The 23,173-nt window shown below is 36.5% G+C and overlaps 1 protein-coding gene across 1 annotated transcript in view; it reads right to left on the reverse strand.

The window, feature by feature from the left end:
- The window catches only part of NBEAL1 (neurobeachin like 1), an 81,303-nt gene that overhangs the window by 30,813 nt on the left and 27,317 nt on the right, over nt 1-23,173 (reverse strand). Inside the window, exons 7-25 of the mRNA XM_017834161.1 lie at nt 23,051-23,133; nt 20,687-20,772; nt 18,957-19,263; nt 17,876-17,982; nt 13,260-13,343; nt 11,666-11,764; nt 10,981-11,561; nt 10,237-10,369; nt 9,513-9,632; nt 7,991-8,294; nt 6,999-7,084; nt 6,487-6,576; nt 4,243-4,411; nt 3,082-3,215; nt 2,544-2,703; nt 2,345-2,447; nt 1,466-1,622; nt 820-978; nt 313-483 (exon numbers count right to left, since the gene is read on the reverse strand). Of these exons, the coding sequence (XP_017689650.1) occupies nt 313-483; nt 820-978; nt 1,466-1,622; nt 2,345-2,447; nt 2,544-2,703; nt 3,082-3,215; nt 4,243-4,411; nt 6,487-6,576; nt 6,999-7,084; nt 7,991-8,294; nt 9,513-9,632; nt 10,237-10,369; nt 10,981-11,561; nt 11,666-11,764; nt 13,260-13,343; nt 17,876-17,982; nt 18,957-19,263; nt 20,687-20,772; nt 23,051-23,133 (3,133 nt within the window). The remainder of the gene's footprint in view (nt 1-312; nt 484-819; nt 979-1,465; nt 1,623-2,344; nt 2,448-2,543; nt 2,704-3,081; nt 3,216-4,242; nt 4,412-6,486; nt 6,577-6,998; nt 7,085-7,990; nt 8,295-9,512; nt 9,633-10,236; nt 10,370-10,980; nt 11,562-11,665; nt 11,765-13,259; nt 13,344-17,875; nt 17,983-18,956; nt 19,264-20,686; nt 20,773-23,050; nt 23,134-23,173) is intronic.

A 23,173-nucleotide genomic window follows, 5' to 3' on the forward strand; every position in this document is an offset into this window, starting at 1 on the left:
AAATCCTGGACTTTTACCTAGCCTAATACAATAGACAGTTATTAAAGCATCCAATTCCATTTTTTCTGTAGTGAGAAAGAAAAAAATAACATAAACAATATCACACAAGAGAATGTAACAGTTAAATATTAAAAACTGCCTTTCAAGTCATGTCTAGATCCACAGACAGTAAAAGGAACAAACTTCAAGAAAACAAGAAAACATTAGCTGGGACTAACGGGAACTTTGAGTAGAACAGCTCTGGTTTTCCTGAACAAAAAACAGGTACGTTTGCCTCTAAGCAGCAAGAGCATACTGAGTTAGACATAACACTTGCCAAATACCTGCGTAAAGAACTTGGTTAAGAAGGTTTTTAATAAGGGAAACAGGAACTGGTGATTCATTCAGAAGAAGCCCCAGTCCAGAGTATCCCACTTCTCTGAGTCTCATACGGTGCTTACTACGTTCATAAACTTTGGTACATTTCAGCATCTCTTCCACAATCTGGGAGAAAAAATAGACACAAATGCAAAATAAACACAGAGAAACATCCAGACCTCTTAAAGTTGTGTATGATACAATATGTTGGTCCACAGCTTTTAGTTAGGCTAACTCAAACAACATGGACTCTTTTTTTTTTTAATAGATCTCAATACTTTACTTCAAGAGAACGCTAATTCCTTTGTGACAATACCATCTAGTTAACATAAGAGATAAGAAAAAACTTAACTTGGATGATTAGTACCCTTGTAATTACATCCATTTCTGCAGCCAGACCATTGAAAAATACAAATTTATGTTCAATTGATTAATTTAAGAATGTATCATTCAATTCATTACCTTGAACACAAGCTCTCTAAGCCTGTCAGAGTATCTTTGATGCAATAACAGAGCATAAAGAATATCAGCATTCCCTGGTTCAAAAAGCAATAAAAAAAGCTGGTCTGGAGTTGGACTGGAATGAAGTAGGCTGAAGAGAACATCCAAAATTCCACAGAGCTACAAAATGAAGACAACTAAATTAATCCACAGTTCATTCAGACTTCATGCTCTGTTTTAGGAAAATTTTCTTGGCTTTTAAGTTTAACCTTTTGCTGGTTAATAAAATGGAAATTTTGTTGCTCAATATTACTGCATTTGTACAATTTTTAATACATTTTATCTCTATATAGAACACCTTATCAAACAGTAAGTAGAGCTATAAAGCAAGTTCAAGAGCTGTTGATGTCTATAAAACAGAAACTACATTACAACTGATCAGGTAAAGTTCAATTCATTTGGTTTTGCAAACTAGATAACTTTTCTAATGGCATATCCTACCTCAGCTATATCTAAACAGAACCAAACGTCAATTAACACTTTGCTTGTGGTCTTTATCTTCTTTGTTCCCCATTCTTTTAAACACACAAGACAAGATTTCTAAATACCAAGAAGTAAAACCAAAATGTGTACAGTTTAAACTCTTAATTTATGCCATGTTGGATACCTGCTCCTCATCACTGGTGGCAGCTATGTATCCTACAATGCTCTGTATTTCTTCATGTGTTCCACCTTTGCTCAGGAAATATTTGATCAGTCCGTACAGGGATGTCCGTATTGTTCTCAGGTCATCGGGAGCCAAATCACTGTCTTTACAACCACTCCTATGCACCAACAGACCGGAAAGGCAATCTCAGGAAGATCTTCATGACTCATTCATAGCAATTTTAATGAGCTAGTTTTGTAATTTTTCATCTACCCCAGCATCATGCACGAGTTTTCAAATTTTACTGAAGTCAAGCAACTGAATAAGCAGATCAGACTTAGCAAGCCCATAAAAGCCCTGAAATGTAGACTTGTAGTGACTTGTACATAGGTCAGGATTTCAGGTTCCCCCCTTCTCCCCCTCTAAAGGAAAAAGCAGAGTCTCTAGCCAATCTTCCTCAAGGACATAACTATATTCATAAGCAGAAATATATCATCAATACTGAAAGCTAAAATTTAAAATTCCTAAAGAAGTCCTACTTCAAATTCTACAAGTATATAAAAGAACTTAAAATGAGAACCCTTCCTTTTTATAATGGCAACAATCTACGAATTAATTTGCATTGTTGAAAACAAGTTCTACAGTTTTGTAATTTTAATGACTCTTACAAGTGCTATTAGTGTCACTGACATAAATTTTATATAATCTTAACACAAAAATTCAAGTCAAGGAAAAGTAGGAAGTCAAATGGGGAAAAAATTTAATGTAATTTCATAAATTAAATCAACTACTAAAAGCCAACTTTCAGTTTTATTTATTAATTCCTACTAGGATGATGGGGAAAAAAATAACAGCCACATACAATAAATGAGGAGGAGTCAGAAGTAGTAAACCACATACCCATAATAAATCCTGAGTGTGTCTAGAAGAAACTGCACACCATACTTCTTTCTGAAGAGTCTTCTACTGTCTTTGATGATTGTAGAAAGATATTGTATATGTCCTACAATATAAAGTTTTCTTTTAGAACCTAGATAAAGATTTGTGTCAAGTGAAGAATACTGTGCCTTCGCACAGTTGCCCAAGTCCAAGAGCTCACCAATTCTGAAGGGGAAGTCACCACTGTTCCATATACTGAAGTCAAAAAGTAAGTGTTGATACATCTGTTGCAAAAGCTGCATGTTCTTTTCTACTGATACTTGTTCTATCAACAACTGTACAGCCATCAGTACATTCACATCCATTAAGATGCTTGGCACCTTGCAAAATAACAACAGGTGTTAGCACTCAAAATATTAAATGTCCTAATAAGATTTTGTTTAAAAAAAAATAAAGTTTATCTTTTACAGCAACATCTGCTTCCATTAAAACAATACAAGAAACAAAATTAGTAGAGTTTGAATAACCATAAAATGCAGTATCTATATCAAAAAAAGCAGAAGATGCTAAAAAGACAAAACACTGGATTTCACTTTGCAGATAAAGACCAACTTCTCACACCTTTTTTGTTTCAGAAACACAAGAAAGAAGAGCATTTGCTAAGGAACCTCTGAAGACCTTCATATCCTGGCTATGTTTCAAAGCAACCAGGACTTCATCCATGACATTCATTACTAAAGGATGTTTCAAGTTCTCACCTTCTGTAACAAGGCACCTAGGGTGGCAACTCCATGGGAGTGAATGAGATTTTCTTGATTAACATGATGTCTCTGAATAAAGTGTTTTATCATCAAGATGAAAGTCGCAACTATGTTCTTCTCCAGACGTGCTTCTGCAAAACAGAACAATGGTAGCAGAAGCCTTATGGTTTATCATTGGATCACCGCATAAAAATAGAGGGGAAACAGTAAAATCAAGTGTTTATATTCCTCACTATTTCCTGAACTTCTCAACTCTTTTTCTGTTTGTTCCTTAGCCGTGGACTGTCTTTAGATTTTTCCCATGCAGAATCACAGTCATTCCATGCCTCTCCAGAACAAACTGATTCCAGTACTCATTTCAGCTGCTTCACCCATGGCTGCAGGTTACAAACTTCTTTGTTACAATCTTTTACAGATGCTGAAGTTATTTTCCCTCTGTAGTTGCAAACTGACACTTTCTAGCCATGGTACGCAAAAAAATTAGAGAGAAAAAGATCTATTTTTTTTTACTTCACCATATCATATTTGAAACAGCAACAACAACAAAAAAAAGCTATTTTCCCTTGCAAGGTCTGATATCGCCCTGGTTTCTGTTAAGGCCAAAGTTAAGTTTCAATATTAGCAAAGTTAAAAAAAATCTATTCTTAAGGCTTCCTTTCAATTTCTTTTAATTTTAATACTAAAATTGGACTGTGTCAAATGGAAGAGATAGGAGCCTGAACATTTTACTGAGAAAAAAAATTTGGCTAAAGGCTAAATAGTACTGTTCTGATGCTGCTGTGTGACCCAGCACTTAAGTTGTAGGAAAGCTTCTCCTATCAATATTAGTAGGTTTTACATCACACATAATTTCTCAAAATAATCAGAACAGAAATTAAAAAACTGCATACTTTTCATGATTTACTATTACATTGCTGTAAAAAAAAAAAAAAGAACGCTATTAAATATAGCTATACTTGAAATATATTATATTATTTTTACATAGTGCTGAATTCCTGGTATTCAGTATCCATGTCAGATATCTAGGAACAGAAAGAGCCTTTTTAGCTTCATACAGATCTGGAAAATCCAGCACATAATAAACAGCCTTCTGTCATTCACAAAAAGACTTTTAAAATCAAGCTTAAAAATTATTTCAGTTCAGCTGCACTTTCCTACCTGATGCCTTTGTGGATGAGAACACCACCCAGTCTCCCTCTACGGGAGTTACTAGTTCTGGAGGTAAAGTTTCCCCCTCAGATTTCTCAGGCATCTGTCCACCCAGAAAGCCGATCTGCTCCAGCAATGGAAACAGCACATTTATTCCACCAATACAGTTGATCATATCCTAAATCAAGAGAAAAGGGAGAAAACACATCACCATAAATGAAATCTCCTAAACTACATAGCAAAAATTTACTCCAAATACAGGAAACCTAACATAATCACAAATCAATCCGAATGTCTCACAGGTTAACAACAGAGTTGCCCAGGTTTTAGCCATCACAATTACATATGAGCCTTCCTGTCAGTTCTTGTTCTGAAAGTGTATTTTTACATTTCCTTCCTCCTCTCCCCATATAAACATGGGAAACTGAAGGATACAAATCTCAGAAAGAATCTTCTGCTAAATATATTTGAAAAACAGAAAAAATATATTTTCTGATTTCTAAGTTACTTGCAGTAAGCAGTAAGAAAAGCCTGTAAGATTATACACATCTGCTTTAATCAAGATTTCAACTTCAAGCAGTTAAAAAATAATAAAATTTAATTTTGTTTTTTTAAAATAACTTTACACATATGTCAATTCTAAGCCTCTCCTTAAAATTCAAGTCTCCTAAGACCCCTTTTTCCCCCTCCTCCTCACAAGCAGGGATGGCACAAGAGGTGCCTGGAGGTGTTTAAGCAAAGAGTGGACGTGGCACTTTGTGCCATGATCTAGTTGACGTGGTGGTGTTTGGTCATAGGTTGGAGTTGATCTCAGATGTTTTTTCCAACCTAATTGATTCTGTGATTCGAACAGTGTTTCTTGTGGTAAGGTGTAACACATTCAAATCACAAGATTTCTAGAAGTGATTCACCACCACTTCAAATCAATTCAAAATGCAGTCTCAGCAAGCTAGTCAGAGACGTCTACTCATTTAGTGCCAGCTTAGTCCAATGAAAACTACTGCAGAGTAAAATTTTAACAGCCAAAAAAACCCCAACATCCTCTATGCCAGTTTAGTAACATGGGAGGGATACCACTCTCCCTTCCAAGCCAGAAATGTTGGAGACAAGTGGAAAAAATCACCCCTTTCCTCCTCATTGTTGTCTGCTTTTTCAGTTGTAACTCTACTCCATGTGTCTTTATTATGCCCTTTCTCCAGTCCATATTTATTAAGGTGAGGTTAAACAAATTGAAAAGTGAAATTAAGATGATGTTTTTAAATCTGCAAAATTTATCTCACGGATGAAGATTTCTGTGTTTGTTGTGCAAAACAAAAGGCACCACAGACCTGCAAATTTTGGAAAAAGAAATCAAAGTTGGAAAACAGAAATCTGCCTGAACCACAGGACAGCAGTAGCTGTAGCTCCTCCTAGGCTGTACCTATCTCCTCATGAGCTCCTGTGGTTTTTCCTCTCTAGTCCACCTCAAGATGGTGCAAAACCCCAGCATGTTTGTTAATGAATGATTCCGCTAAGACTTGTTCTCACAATATGCTTTTCCATAAAGCTAGAGATATAAACACTTCTCATCCCTCCTTTCTCCCACTACTGGGTAAAGAGGACAAATTGCAGTATTTTCAAACTACTCATATCATAGCAAAATTAACTACCAAGTGTCTGAATTTTCTTAACATTAGTGTCCATAAGTGATTGTGGAGACATGCACAGTGCATATGCATAGGGTTGTTCTAAGAATATTTCCTTATTACTTAGTTTTCTAGTACAATTGATTGTTCAATGTAAAAAAAAACCCAGTTCATATTTATTTGCTTGTAAATTATTCCTCAAGATAAAAAAACATAGTAGTCTACTGACAAGTCACAAGTGTTCACTTAACCCTACTAATCTTAATCTCATTCAGAGTTTAAGATTACAAGAAAAAAAAAATCACAAAATTCCCTAGAGATGACAAAATGCTTTCAATAGACTACATGCATTCAACATGATTATGAAGACTTCTCAGCTATCACAAAACATCTTCATACACTGTGACAGTAAAAACAGTGGCCCTTGTAAGTTCTCAATAAATGCAATGTAAATGCAATATTACTCCAGCTACAGCATTATCTCTTTAATTCTCATTATAAAAACATGCTGTATCTGCTAAATATAATTTGCATTATGCTAATAATTTCCAGCATTCCAAAAGTTAGGTGAATGCACACAACCACTGGCTTGTTTACATCAGGTTCTGCTTCTTCAGAATGCATTTACCTTGATGTCCCAGTTCACTACTTTGTTTCCAGTTAGTCTTCCATGTAAAAGGTTTGCAGACAGATCAAGACAAATTGGGCTTCTGCAGGCCTGTTAAACAAACAAAGCAGCTATTTTCTTATAGGAAACAAGTTACAGATCCTTGAACACATGACATTTCAGAGTGATGGTTAATGTGTTTCAGGAAGTTAGTGCCAATGTGCTGATATTAAAGTATTTAAACAATGCGAAATCCTTAGAACATCATATATGTCATCTGAGACTTGACATTCACTGCTGTACAAGATAATTCTGTCCTTTTGCCAAACACGGACAAAACCTACTATGTCTGCAGAAGATTACAGTTTAAGAAAGCTCTCACAGCTCCTTATCTTGCCATAATAACCACAGTGTAAAGATGACACACTCATCTGTTCTATGAAACAGCAATAGCAAAACAAAGACCATCTAGAACATATTCCAGAAGTAATCCACACTGTGAAATCAAAGAGAAGTTATGTACTGTTTCATACCTTTGGTGTGTAATGAAGCAGCACCTTACTGGGGAGATCTGCTACTTCGGCCTCTTGAGACTTCCATGGAGTTAAACAGTTTGGACCTATAACAAATTATATATACACAATTATATATTTATAATACATATATTCAAGAGTCCACTGGATATTAATGTTGCTCTTTACAAATTTTATACTGCTACAATTTGTTGCAACAACAAATAGGACAGTCTGAACCATATCTATTTGAGACATGCTTTGAAGGAGTCTCTATGACTTAAATAATTTATTTCATAGGGTCTGCTTAAAAAGAAATATATTCTTCATGAAAAGCTAAACTACACAACAAAAAACAGGGGGGTTTATACATTCAAACAGCTCTAATGTTTATTTTTACAATTACCTATCTCATATTTGTCACTAATCTCTGTCATCAAGCCCAGATGCCCAAAAATAAGTAATCCTCAAGATCGTTTGGTTTATCAATACAAAATATTTCCTTGATACGATACAAATGTTTTAATGCTAATCTCTAACAACCTCAAGTCATTATGGAACTTAATACCTTAACACTTTGAACTGTATGACATAACTTTCAGTGTATTTTTTTTTTAAATGACCACTTAATAATTAATTCTTATGGAAAAATCCTCAAGCATAAATCACTTTAAAGTGGCCTATCATAGCAAGTGCAATACTTTAAGGGAGTCTCAACTGTAAATTTACATGTAGGCAAACAGCAGCAAAAATTAAGAACTTACAAGTGAAAATACTACCTAACATTCTGATTTTGGCAGGTCTGTACATATGATAAATAGATGAGCTTATGCAAACATAACATTTTTAAATCAAACTTCATTCAATACTTATCATTAAATTTTAAGTTTATTTTTTATAAGGCTTCTGGACTGTAAATTCTTCGTTATGTGTCTGTATAGAGCAAAGCTCAATGGGGTCTTGTTTGTAACTCATTCCTTTTATTCCACTAAGCCACTACAATCACCACTCACCTGCTAAATATAATGCTTTCACCTGAGAAGGTTGCAGTGCTTCATGAAAGATGATAACAGATCCAAGTTGGCCCTCCAAAGATGTTGGACACCCCCATTCGCTGTCCTGAGTCCCTGCTGAGATCATCTTGGTGATGAGCTCTGGTTTCCCAAGCACCCCACCCCAACTTCCTGTAGAGAGAATGCCCCCAAGTGATGTCCGATGGGGCATAACTGGGGAGGAAAAAGGCGGATCTGGTATCTGAGATGGAGGAGGAGTTGTTGTTCTTTGACCAGCTGAACCAATGCAGCAAGAAGTAAAAGACTGGAGAGTCACACATGGAAGAAAGAAAATGAAACACATACTGTAAATCTACACTCTAAATCTGAAGACTATATCTAGCAATACTGAACTAAATAAATTAAACCAAGAGTAACAAGTTCTGGCAAGCCCCGAAAAACGTTAGGCAAAAAAAAGAAAAAGAGCATCCACTTTTCGCAACAGCAGAGAATGCCCTTTCTCCAAGTAAGAGTAATTTGATTACTCCAACTGTTGTGTGACCTCTGGCAGGAGCACACACAGGAAGGACGGTGCTCCAGATATCCTCATAAACACTCCTTTTCTGGGTTATATTCCAAAATACTAGCCCAGTATATCTGTTACTGTACATTTCTCCTATCAGTTATTCCACTAAAATAGATGCTCTCATGGTAAGCTTAATTGCCTCAGTTTCAGTTACCTTGATGTTTACAGCACTTATTCTACAGATAGGCCAAAATCCAGAGTTTTATCTACCAAGGAAAACTACATTTACTCTCATTTTTAAGTTTTATACTGATTTTACTATGACAGCATCCAATTTAACTATTTGCTCCACATACCTAACAAATATCAAATTAGAACTTACAAAAGAGGGAAGAATGTTCAGTGTTGTAGCCCAGTTTAAAATAAATTTGTTCCACAAAAAGAATGAACAATGCTTACAAAGGAAACCAAACATGATATACACTCATTCTGAGGGTTAGTGTATTTTTTGGTTAAATTTGTGCACATTCAAAATAGTTGGATTAACTGCACATAAACTGCTTATCCAGTTAGCAAAGCAGGTATAAGACTAGTATATAGTTAAGGAAACATTAAAAAATGCAATTAAAAGAAGTTACCACTGAAAACAACAGGGAATATTCCTCATCGAGTGCTGTTACATCAATCCTACTGGCAGAGCTCTGATTTTTTATAACTTAACCATAATGTCAATATGTTCAGGCAATTATTTTGAGGAAAACCTCACAATTTAATCAAGGTCATCTAGTGGGATTTTTTGTTTTGTTTTTAAACTGAGATGACTAAACAAGCGTTACTTACATTAGTTACACTCCAAAACGATAGTCTGGACAGTGTCCAAAGTTGAACAGAAGCTTATTAGCAATAGGCTAAGCTATTAAACTCTTAACACAACTTCCAAATTAAGAATGGCACCTATATTTTCATTAATCTGTGAGAGCTCATCCCAACAGGGGTATGACTCAGAAGGGAACTTACTTCATTCATAGCAGGGAATCGAAGTGGGGCAGAGACCTTCTGCTGTCCATTGACGTAGATATACACAAGGCTCTGACCAAAGGGCCTCTTTCCAGGCACATGAACAATAGTTATGTTGTGCTGGTTAAGCAATATAAAATAATTAAGTCATTATTAAAAACAGTGAAATGACTATATGGAACTATTTAACTTCATCTCTACTAGGCTGGGGAGGAAACCACTTAAGAAAATAAATCCAAAGCATGAACTAGAAGATAAGACCACCTATTGGCTCCTTCCATTTAAAAGTAGCAAACATGTTTATATGTAAGGGAAGAGTGAGTTTTTTGAAGGGAAAAGAGATACAGCTCTTCCATAATGATATGGAAAGTCTGTACATCAGACTTTAAGTATGGGAATAGAAAAGGTTAAGAGAGAAACACAGCAGGACAGTTTATATATTCACATAGCACCACAGTCACCTACGTTTGTTATAATTTAATATAAAAAAACCCTCTAATGCTGTAACCAGCTTAATAATAAAAAATGCCTAGTAACACAAGCATAAGTTAGCTCCATCAATGACTCATCTACATGAAAATTACCTTCATTATTTGAAATTAAATCTGTTCTTATGCAATGAATTATTGAGATATATATTTGTAAAATAACCAAAAAATAGAACTTGGACTTCCTAGCTAACAGTACTATCCCAAACACAGTGTTTGTCAGTATCAAATCTTACCCAGAGAGAGTCAAAAAAACAATGGTCAGGCAGCATCACTGTTGCATATTCCCTCTTTGTGCAAACTGCAACCACCAATACCCCAGAGCATGTAATAAAGGCTTCAAACCCCATACCACTTCCTGTAAAAAAGCTATAGAAAGAGAACAAAACAGACAATCAAGGACTTGCTTCATCAAAACTACCACCTAACAGTACTTTCATTAAGGAGAGAATCAACTTAAGTCATTGTTGTTGGTCCAATATTTACTATGTGACTAGCTGTCACTCTTGTTATGAAAAAAAAAACAAACAGAAGACATTCTGTTTACTGCTGAATGTTAGTAGCCAGAAAGTTAAATTATATCAAGAACCATTCGTGTCAATAGCCACTATTTAAGCACTATGAAATTGTCCTTTTCATTGTGCTCTTATACAAAAAATAGACTTCATTGGGGTGGGGTTTTTGGGGTGTTGGTTTTTGTTTTTTAATGTTGTTTTGTTTAAGCAGTGAACCTTAACACAATTTGGAGTTATGGATATTGAACTGTAGACAATAAAACATTATAACAGAAAAACTACACTTTTATTTCTTTAACATAACCTGGCTCTGGTGACAGATGAAACCGCTCCCTTTCGCAGACTAAGCGTTATGCATTGCACTCTATGAAGATAAGCAGAAGCGCCACATGTCACAGGGCACCATATGCCATGGGGAACAGATGACCTAGATTTGTGCTGCTGAAGTAATTATAGTAACTATACCTATAGAGCTGCTTCCTCTTGCCACTTTTGCTGGTCGTGCTGGGGTCCACCCGGTCCTGGTCAAGGCAGAGCCACGCGTTGAAAGAAAACGCAGAGCCCGGCCACCTATGGATTGCTGGCACAGCGATCCCGGCCATGCTGTGGTGCAAGTTGAAGTACTGCAAGGCACTGGCCATGCCCTGCTTCCGGGCCATCGCCAGGATGGCTCGCATCACTGGAACCACGTAAGGGTGAGCTCCTCTGGGCTCCTCAGTCCTCAGGAGCCGTATCAGTTGAAGCAGTTCTTCTGAGCCCATTGACTGGCTCCCCAAAGAGCCCAGAAGGGCAATCAGGTTCTCTGCACAAGTACAGTGGAGGGCAGAGTGGGAGTTGAGTGTCTCAATGATCCGGATGACCATGTTTGCATTGACACACGTGGCACGACTCTGTCTGTTAATACAGCAGATTCGCCTCAACCAATTTGAGATGAAAATCTGCAGCTCATGTGATTCGAGTTCTGGAAGCCACTGGATAAGCAGCAATAAGGGCTGGACGTTACTAATGCCTAGTATCCCAACAGCCATGTGGTCACCTTCAACAGCCTGAGAAACAGCAGAGAACTCAGATGTGAAATAACAATAAAATAGGGCTAGAAGTAATTTTGAAGGACGTAAACGTTTTTGCTTTCAAAGCAAGGACATCTCACCATATTCATGAGTTCTTCCAGCAATTCCCGTGAGGGTTGACCCAGTGATTTTAGTACCTCATATATGTGTGCATAGCCAATCCTCTCCTTGAAGACTTCCTGAGGATAAAAATCCCAGTCTCACTAACAAATAAAATGGACAAAAATTGCTCGCCTACTGCAGCAGGTTCTAATTTAACAAAATATTAGACACATAATAACTAGAATGCTATAAAAATCTCTTTTTGATAACATATCCATTGTACTGTCTCTAGAATGCTACAGATGAGAAGGATCTCACTGCAGCACACAGATAAACAAATAAAAGTTCAAAGTAATATTTTAGTAATTACCTATACAAAAATATAATTGCTTCAGTATAATCCAAATGTTAAAACTATCGCAAAGAACTAATAGCTTTGTTTTTTAGTGCAAACTACAGCATGAAATGTTTACATTAAGAATTAGAAGTATTCAAATATTAATCTTTCAGTCAAAGATTCTCCTAGACCAGTTGATTAAAAACCACCCATCCTAAACACTTTAAAAAATTAGTAAAGTGTTCCAAGGAAATTCTTCTGAAAACTAATTGATTTTTACATCAAGAGAAAAATATTAAATCAGCCAGTTAAGTTCAAGATGTAGCATCCATTTATGGTTTAATTAATAAACAGTCAACACATCATATGGAATGGATACTCTTCTCCTGGCTGTATTCTGCACTGAAATTAATTTTATTTTTTTAAAAAGAATAAATCTGTCATCAGAAGTGAGGTGGTTGCTTAGGTAACTATGGAAAGAAAAAAGAAAAATGTATGTTGCAGCAGAAGTACAACTGAAAACTCTGTTGACCCTCTGTGAATCCCAGCAGTTCTCATCTCCAACATATAACTCTTTTCAGGCTTTCCAGAGTCAGTGGAGAAATAAGCACCCTGAATAAGGCTCTGGAGGAGCATAACTGACCCTGCTGTTTTTCCCTCAGGCTGTACTGCAACTAGCAATAAAATCAGATGACTCCCACTCTTCCTTTAGACCATACTGTGCAGCCACATCCCTTTCCCTGTGCCAAGACCAGGGAATCATTTAACCAAGGCTAGAATCTAATGAACTCAGCAATCCAGGAATAAATACTACTTTTCCATGAGCTTAGCTTCCAGTCAGAATCACAAACTAACCACAACCTATCCATTTATCAAACCACAAGAGTAACTACCAAGGAAGGGTAGGGGAATGGCAAGACCACCATTTGGACAGCAATACTGTCCTAGGTTAGTTTAAAACCATGATAAAACTACAGCACAAATTCCTGCCTGAAAATTCCTGCAAATACCCACTAAGTCTACCCCATGTAGTCATGGGACAAGTAACAATGTACTTCCTTTACAAAGTTCCAACTGCTATTATACTCTGATCTTCCAGTTTTGAAAGAAAGATGACTCAGTGTTCAGCCACTAGACACATATAAGGAATTCTAATCAGCTATCTGTCATGAATGTGTGACCACAATCTGCTCATCTTCATTAGGAAGATCCATCAAGATACTGTGATAAAAACACTAAGTGGAAAAAAGATCAAGAAGCCTACTGCAAATAGACCTCTGCATGTATACTGTTACCTTTGCAGCTGGAGACTTGTGCATTACTGCTGTGAGGGCTTGAATGGTTGATACTGCCAAGGAGTCCAGGTGTCCCTGAAACACCTGAAAGTAGCAGGTACAGAAGTCATAAACAAATGCCCAAAGACGGTTGAGCTCCAAAACGTGTACTGTGCCCTCCTGCCAGGAGGGAAACCAAGAGTTTGGCAACATGCTTCAAAAATCATCTCCCCACCAGTCAAGATTTCATAACCCCACAGCATACAAGGAATTACACCACGGTAGACAACTATCCACATACTTCAAGAGGAGAGAAGCATTCACAACACACGCTGCACTTCAAATAGTCTAAAGGACAAACAAGTTTTCCTCATGCGCGTAATGGACAACCTCAAGAGGGAGGGAGGAAAACAATCAGGAAATCTCTTGCAGTATGTGTGTGTGTGCTGCTGGACAATCAGGCACCTGCAGTTCATATAAAGTGTCTTCTTTTCCATCCAAGGCCCTACACACCAATGCAGCACACAAACACACAAATTATAAGAGATAAGTCACACAGCCAGAGTTAGGTGGCTACCTCACCCATAGTCTCATTGCACTGATCAACACCTCTCTCTCCAATTTAAGCAATCCTTTGAGGTTTTTTCCTGTAATTCTTGTCTATATTGATATTTCTATGGTGGTTTTAAGAACAGAAATGTTGGAGCACTATTTTGCATCCATCCGTACGCCTAATTAGCAACACTGTACAAACAAATGTACTGTTTTCATCATCTCTGGAATATTATATGCATCTCAGACATATTTTGAAAATCAAATGTCAAGAATTAGAAGACCAAGTTAGATGTGCAGAAACATTTAGATGTGGTTAGAGCGTTGTGTTGTGTCCAAAAAAGCCAAAGCTATTAGTTAAAAATCACAATTTGTAGATTACCATCCCCTGTATTTAGCATTTCTTTACAGTTTTAATCAGAAAAAATAATTCTACTATAAAATTAATACAACAATTTGCATTTGAAACTTTCCATAATATTTGGAAAAAGTAAAACAACAGGCTATTCCTACCTCCCTGATTCAGCCTGTCCATTGTTTTGTGAACATCTGTTCTTGATGACAAGCAAAGAATCAGGACACCAAACACAACCATTGAGATTCACAAACAAGGCCCCAGAATCCAAAACACCACAGTGCTGAGACAAAGAAGCAAAAAAGAAGAAAACGAGGGGAAAAAAAATCACCACCAGGTTGAGAGAATTTATTTGGATTCCATTCATGTACTTCACCTTTTCCTTAAAAGAAGCATAACTGAGGCCCAGTCTATTGCAAATATCTGCAGTTTGAAGTAGATGAATAAAACATAAGATTGAATTAAATCTGTTATTCAGAAAAATCATTTTCTGAGAGACAGGAAATACTGATGTGTGCAGCAACACAAGTTCAGCTTGCTGCAGAAGGCTTAAATAGGATGGTTAAGGTGAAGCACAGGAATCAATTTTCCTGTGATTGTGGTTTGACTTTGATTGAAGCAAAATACAGTTTAGGTAGGTACCTGGTCCTCATTCATTTCTGTCAGTAATTTGTTGGTAAGGTCTTTCTCACTCTTGTCTGCGACTTTATTGTTAGCATTTAAAAACAGCTGTTAGAAACAGAGACAAGAATAATGGAAATAATTGCACATTAAACAGTTACCTGCAGCCAAACCTGTGGAGGCTGCCTTGGGTTTGTATTTCACATCCCAAAAAAAAAGAAAAAAGGAGAAAAAAAAGAAAGTGTTCTCACACTAGTGAGATGCAATCCTCCATTATTATTAGTCTTCTGTTAATTCTTAATACTGAAGATTACACTGTATTTTTTTCTAAAGAGTAATTCATTTTTTACCTCAAAAAAAAAAAAAGAAAATATATAATTGCTGAGACAAGGAAAGAGATCTATCTGGAATTTTTATTGGTCTCCAGCTTAGCATCTCTAATTTCATTTACAACATGCAAGATGACAGGAGGTTCTCAAAAATTTGCTTGTAAGAAATAAAGACAACAGTGGGGCATTAGCAAAGAAATGGATACAGATGTTTCACCACCTTCTACTTATGTTTCATCCTAGGTGAAGGCTGAAGATACCTAGACAGAATAATTTAATCTTCCAACAGCACAGTAGCAGAATTTCTGAGGTACACAGTCTTTAGATCAGGAAGAAAGGCAAAATATCTGACATCATCCTAAGAATCAGGAAGGTTGTAAATAGCTTTAAATCAAACATAAATCTATACTGCATCTTTAGCAAAGGAACTGCTCTGTTGGAACTAGCTGGATTCCTAGTCAGCTCCTGAATTTGTAAATTTAAAGTTCACCCAAATTCATAATTGATTGCAGTCAACTTGTGTGCAAACTTTAGCTGTAACCTAATCAGGACTTAAATTTACCTCCTTCTAAGTTTCTACCACACTGTTAAAAAAATCCCTGACCAAAACGTATCAAAAGTCCCTTAAAAAAAAAAAAAAAGGGAAACAACACTTTCTTTTAGTGTTTCTTAGTGGTAAAAACTAAGTATTTGTCTTTCCCCACCCCACACAAACACACATTTTGTGCCATTATCTGCTAGGCAGTCTCTCTGAAGAATAACAACCTGAGAAATCAACTTCCATAAATTAGGGCAAAACAAAGGACAACACTTAAGATATTGCTTTGACTTACATAGGTGCAAAAGCACATGGTTAGAAACACAAGTCACTTTGAAAGGTACATCACAGTCAAGAGTACTTAACAGTGCAGAATAACTATAATATGCCTCAGAGGGCTCTAACGTTAACAACTAAGAATAAGAACATTAAACAGAAGCAAAAGCAGACATAAAAAAAAATACATGGAATTTTTCATGAGTTACTTAATTTCTCATAATATATATTGTGAAAAGGAAAAATAGATTATTACAATGTCCATATGGCTTTAACCCTTCCATTTAAAAAGCTGTTCAAAATTATTTTTTTTAACCAGGCATACTGCTAGAGGTTGTTGTGCTTTACTCAAAGTCTGACCTCTGAGAGAGTTTAATAGACAAGAAAAGATTCAGCACCGACAAACCACTTTGTTAAATGACTCTCAGAACAGAATAAGCACCTTCTGATACCTCTAAATTACAGTCCATCTCTTTGGATATCAAAGGTGAAAAACACTCAGAATTAAGATACGGTATATTTGAAAATACAAATATACTGTAACACCTACCCTATCTCTATCCGCTCCCTACTTCTCATCCTTGGGGGTATTTTGACCTTGAAAGGTTAAAAAAAGTGTACAACGTAGCAAACTTGAAGTACTGATACCCAATCACTCCCAGTGATATGTGAGACAGTATCACAGGAAAAAACTTTAAAAGAGTGTATCTTCTGACACATCTACAGGCAGAATAATAAAAACAACAAGCTGCAAAAATAGAGTAGCTGTTCCTGCTTTCTTAAATTCCACCACTTATTTATGAGAGCAGGAACACAGCTGGACTCTCCATGAACAGATAAACTGTTGATGACTTCAGAAGAAACTAAAAGGGAAGTTTCTTGAAGTTTCTTACAGAGTACAAGGTTAGTACAAAAATAGGCAGAGATTCCCAAACAGAGGAGGAGAATGGAAAGGTCAAACAATGTATTTTCAGGAGAAGATAATAAAATTACAAACACTACTCAAAACAGTGCAAGTCAATTGGCATTCTGCCACTGAATATAATTACAATTAAGACATAATCCAAACACATTTATTTTTAATGTATCACTGCACTGAAATATGTTCTAATCCAAAATCTAAATGGATTAAGAAACAAATTGCATACTGTAGCTAGCATTAAATTATCTAGCATCAAAAGAGCTCAAAACAACTCTGTCACCTACATATCACAAAAAGAGAAAAAAATATTCCAGAGAGCTATATCATATCTATGTTCTTTTACACAAGGAAAAATAAAATCTACAAAGCAATCAGTGAAAGACAATAGTTTGCCAATTATGACCATCTGGGATTGAGACAAAAACACTAAATCCTATGTAGAAAAAGAACAATCAAAGAACATTTTTAACAGCTTGATCACATGTTTTATGTCAGCTACACACAGGACTCATATTTTGAAACACTTACAATGGCACACTAGCAAGATTTTTTTTTTAATGGAAAAATATGCCTCTGAAATTAGAGTTCAGACCTCCATCTGGCAGCAGTTGTGACTTCCTAGCAATCCAGTGACAGAATATAAAAGAAACAAACAAATGGAAAAAAAAAAACCCTCGCAACATAAACCAAAACAAAAAGGCAGGGGGGATTGTTTCCAGTAACTATCGTAACAGATTCTAGAGACTGAATGGGGTCTGTAAAGGTATTTTGCTCAGGACTCAAAATAAGCATTCACTGCTTTAATCACAAGACAGACAAGAAACACCTCTACTTCATTAGCAATAAAAAACAGATTTTAGAGCAACTTGAATCTTTGAGATCTTTCATGGCATTAGTGGCTCTAACCCACCCAAAGTTTCACTTTCAGTGTGCAGACACTTTAAAATTGCTTCTATTTCATAAGGAAGATGAAAAGATAATTAATATACTTGTAATATTACAAGACAGGTTCTGTTAAACGTACTCTGATAAGGGAAAACGTACCTTGCAGTTCTGCAACAGTCGAATGAGATGCTCAAAGCAGTTACTGTTAAGGAAAATTGCCTGCAGAACAGGCCTATCTGTGCAGTCTAACATGGCTGTGATGGTATCTATAAAATTAAAACAGAACTGGCATCAAAGACAAAACACTTGCCAAATCCATCAAGCATTTTTTTCTGCAGATTACATAATAAACATAGGGAAAAAATATACAACAACCAATATGCTCTGCATTCTTTGATCAAGAATGACATGTTTTAAGCACAGATCACTAGGCCTAGAGCTGAACAGTTTGATGCTGTAAAAATTGCCACATAACCTACTATATCTGGAGAAAAATTCAGCTAATGAATATCTTTGATTGTTTTGGAGCTCTGTTTGAAGTCACTGCCAGTTTTGAACACATGAGCAGCATTACTTTTTTTTAAAGTACGTGAAGACTTGCTTTACTCTGCATTCTACAGCAGCCTTATACTGTAGTATTCGTCACAGCCTCAGTACTATTCTTTAGTATTTGAGGAAGTATGGAAAAACAAGTACTTTTATTTCCCATTCTGAACATCAAAGTGGAAAAAACAAATCCCTGAATTCTTACCCAAAAATTTAAACCCAATTGTTTCAGACTATTACTTCTGGCCAATGTTTAGAACAATGCCATTTGAAAAGCAAACTATCACAAAACAGCCACCACATGGGTATTTTATTACAGAACAGTCTTATTCTGCCATTACTAAAGTGCTGACGAGTGTCAGTTGTTGCCTAGCAACATTTTTCTTTTTTCATGGATACTGGCAGTCTACAAACCTTGACACGGGTTAAATGGTAGCAATATGATATCACTTCTTCTGGGGGTTTTCTTGGGGTGTTTTTGTTTGTTTTGGTTTGGTTTTTGATAGTAAATGATTAAACTAGAATATATATAAAGTAATATCAAAGAAGAAATGTTAGAAAATTTTCAATTGCTTAGCCAAGTGAACATTTTTTGGTAGAACATTCAGTGATATTACTATCATGGCCCAATCATTACTTGCTATAGAGTTATTGTCAAGAAATATTTCAAGAAACTGGACAGTTGAGTACTCACTCAGCATTTGGATCTGTAGTGCTATGAATCTGCTCTCCCACTGCCTGCATCGCCTCGCATTAGGTAAAGCAGAATGGTCTGAATTAAGCAACTTGAAATAGTTCTCCAATATTGTACTTGTCTCCACTTGACGCTGGTCAGAACTGCTGGTTAGAAGGATATGGACAACTTCTGTCAGGCACTTCAGAGTCAGCTCTGCCTTCCTGCTCACTTCCTCAGGGTTTCTGTCATCCCAGTTGTCACAGTCTGCTAAAACACGCATCAAGACTTCCATGGTGGCAGGAGATACTGCTTGAAGAGCATTCCTCTGAAACCCATCAGGCAAAAATAATAATAAATTAATTTTAAACGGAAATTAAACCTCTTCAAACCAGCAGTGTCTACTCAAATTATCTGAATCATGAAACATTCATTATTGTGTCTCTTAATGCCCTGTAGTTTTTAAATAAACGTGAAACATTCTAATTGGATTATGTTGATGGCTACAGATGAAATGCATCCCATCTTGTTCACTTAAATAGGCTTTCTCTTTCAAAGAGAATACTTATATGGAAAAGGAAATATAATTTAAAACATGTTACAAAATTCATATAAAGTAGCCTCAATAAACTGCTAATTCTAGGTAAACTTTAAATTGAATTTTCATTTCAGATAAAGACATTCATGATACTTTAGAATTAGCAATAAGAATAAGAACATAATAATTAGCAAATATTTGTCTGGGCCCTGAGTGCACTCCCCTCGCCTTTCTTCCTGGAGGCCTGACTGCATAGGCTCAGGGGCACCTTAAATCTTGGACAGGAGGGGAGGCTTGTAGAGACCTTTGAGAAGCCCTATCAGGGACTTCTTGCCCTCTCTAGGGAACTGCATTCAAGTTTTGGCTCTCAACCTTTTACCTGCCTGAACTACACTGCAGCCATGTCCATGCCTGGCCATGTACTGTTGAATCTGACCCACACACTTGACTGCCCAGCTTGACCTTAGACTGCCTCATGACTTTGGACAGGGCTGGCAACCACTGGCCTCTTGACTGACTCCAGTTACCATCACTAGACCAAATCCTTACTTTGACATGCTGACCAGACTTCCTGGCTTGATATTAGGTTTCATCACTACAGACTTGCCTAGTGGTCTGGGCTGGCTGACCCTGGTTACAACCACCAGACCTTGTTCAGGTATAGTGAGACTGCACCTTTTGCCAGTTAGGCCAACTGCCTCTGCCTGTCTGGCCTTCCTGCTCAGTCTCAGCTTGCCTTCCCTAATGGAGCAGTGCCTGGCTTTGCAGCTCCCTGATAACACATTTAAAACACTCTTTCTTCAGGATCATAAGAAGTAACATCTGCTTGTGACCAGAGTATGCAGGATATTACAGAAGTCAACTGAGAAAGTGGATGTGGCTTTGATGATGATGAATACTCTCTTTTCTTCATATTCTTTCAAAGATTTTAAATTGCTTCCAAGTATAAGGGCTCCATGCCTCTTACTGAAACAGTTTACTTTCAACCTTGGAAGTAAGAGAGATCAACTTCATGTGTTGCTACAAAGTAAGACTCAGCTTTTAGCATTTAGATATTATTGCACAGAATGATCCCAAAATTTGTAAGATAGAAACAATTCATAGTCAATAGTAAATTTTTCTCATTTATGGGTTATGGGGTGTTTAAAAGCCTTAAGCAAGGAACAGACGTTTGGAGGCCTCAGCAGCTGGAAAGGGTTTAGAACATCCTTACCTGACCACCAGCCACAATAGCTCCAAAGAGATGCAGCAGGCAACATTTCAGGCTTTCCTTGAGATGTTCACTTTCTTGAAAGCATTCTGATTGGAGTAAATAAAAAGAAGAAGAATTTCTTACTCTGGTCACATAAATTTTACCAAACTTTTCCTCTCAAAAAAACCCACCAACAAATTAAATAAAAAAACCCCTGCCTATATTCCCTGTCATCATACAAATTAAAAAAAAATAAAATCAACTATATAATCTCCACTTTTATGTAAGTTAGACACAAACATCAATTCCAGCATTATCAAAGTAACATAACATGACCACATTTATCAGGAATTCTCAGGGCCAGACCTTCAGCTTGCATAAAACATTCAATGAAGGCTGACAGAACTATAGACACAACAGCCGTTGGTCTTGATTTATAATGTAAAATAAGCTCATCTTGTCCCTACTAATGGGAAATAGAAAGATGTGTTAACACACAACCAGTTATCAAGCATGAGAAAGGTGAGAGCAATTTTGGCATGCAAAGTCTGATGCCATATACAGTGCAGGTAGCTCAAAAAAACAGTCCCTGAGTTTGCTCCCTTAAAGCCAAACTTTCCAGCAAATCCCATGCAGGTCTGTAACCTTTCTAGCAGTCTTTAAAGGCAGTTATCCTGCATCTCTTCTCATGCCATATCTGATATAAATTAGTTACAATCAGCCTCAGGAACTCTTCTTAGCAATATATATATAACCTAGATATTTTTTAAAAAGCAATAAAACTACACTCAAAGTAGTTGTAACAAACTACAATTGATTATTTTTTGGAATTAACTATTGTAAAACTTCCAATAACTTTGTAAAATAAAACTGATAATTACCTGGGTTTGTAAAAACTGAGATTTTAAAGAAACATTATAAACTGAAAATGAGATTTTTATATGCATTAAAATAATAATATGACCTTTAAGACAAGTACTAGTTATTGACCAGTAAGATTTCTGACTATATACTGAAGGTATAAGCCTGTTTTAAAAGAAAATTGCAGAGCTAGTTTTTAAATCCGTTCTTCAAATTAAACGAAGTTTAGATGATCACATTGCTACAGTGTTAGTACCACCACTCCCTTAACTTATAGCCTCTGAATCTTTTGGAGAACCTCAGACAAATATAAAAGAGCAGTACCTAGCAGATTGTGAATAAATCATTAGGTTAGGTAGACTAAAAACCTTCAAATTAGTCCTGTCATGGCAGAATGTCTAAAGCACATTCTCGGCAAATTCTGTCTTTTCTGTCAGTTGGCCAACAAGCAGATGAGCATTTGTCTGCTAATCAGCACAACTTTAGCTCAGTCACATTCTATAATATTTAAGAGATTTAGGAGGAACCACAGTGCACTGTACTGAATGGAGAGAACCTGCAGATGACACTCCTCAGTAGCAGTCTTTAGAGTGGGTTTCCAGTACTCTCGCACATAGATAATGGCATTTTAGTGCCATCAGCAATTTGGTCTTTTTGGCAACTATCCTATTTTATGCACATAGTGACTGAATCTCAAGGAACAGGAGCTGTGACTCAAACCTAGAAAAATCAAATTCATAAACACTACCACTCCAGGAATAGAATCTTCATTTTTTATTTTCAATTAAAAACAGATAGCTGCAAAAAGGGCTGATTTCACTCCTTCACTTCCCATCTCTCAATATTGTTCCTGCTGCTTCAATTCTGTTGGCACTATCACTTCAGTATGCTAAACCAGCAAACTAGCTGAGCATCCCACTTTCCTGAGATTTAAGTACAGAATATGGACATGTAAGTCCTTCTTTTCCACACAAACAATCTATAATGGTAAGAACACATGAATCCCAAAGCAGCCATCATGATATTTAATGACTTAACCAGAGAGAAAACAGAGGAGTTTCCCAAACTGAAGCCCAAGGAGCATTTGCTAGTTGAATGGCACAGAGCTCCATTCTTTCTGGCTGTTAAATCATATTAAAGAGACAAAAATGCAGGAACACTTTTCTAAGATTATTTTTCCATAAGAGTTATCAGCACAGTTGCTACATGAACCTTATGTGCGCTATTATTTTCACTAATAAACAGAAAAGTTGGCAATTCACAGAACCAACCCTATTACACCATGTTGGGCACTGAAATAAAGTCTGGAAAAAAAAAGAAAAAGGCTTTCAAAGATGAGAGGGGGAATGGCAAGATAGTGATGCTCCGAGCAAAAAGCAAGCAACCAAAGTAACGCACTTCACTCAGCCTCAGAAAGCGAGGGGCTTTTACACTGTCAGGCATTCTTAGGAGAAAGTTACTTAGGATCACTAAGTTCAGTCCTCTAAAGATGACTATTTTAAAGAGGCTGTTAGTGATACTTACGGTAAAAGAAAGGGACAAACTCGACAGTGAGGGAAGCTGGTTTATACTTCTGTCTGCTCCTTTCAACTGTACTAAGGAAATGTCTGCAATTACATTAAAAAACATACACCAAAGAAATCAGAT

This window comes from Lepidothrix coronata, unplaced genomic scaffold (genome assembly GCF_001604755.1).
Source record: "Lepidothrix coronata isolate B3197 unplaced genomic scaffold, Lepidothrix_coronata-1.0 Scaffold7, whole genome shotgun sequence".
Classification (NCBI taxonomy): Eukaryota; Metazoa; Chordata; class Aves; order Passeriformes; family Pipridae; genus Lepidothrix; species Lepidothrix coronata.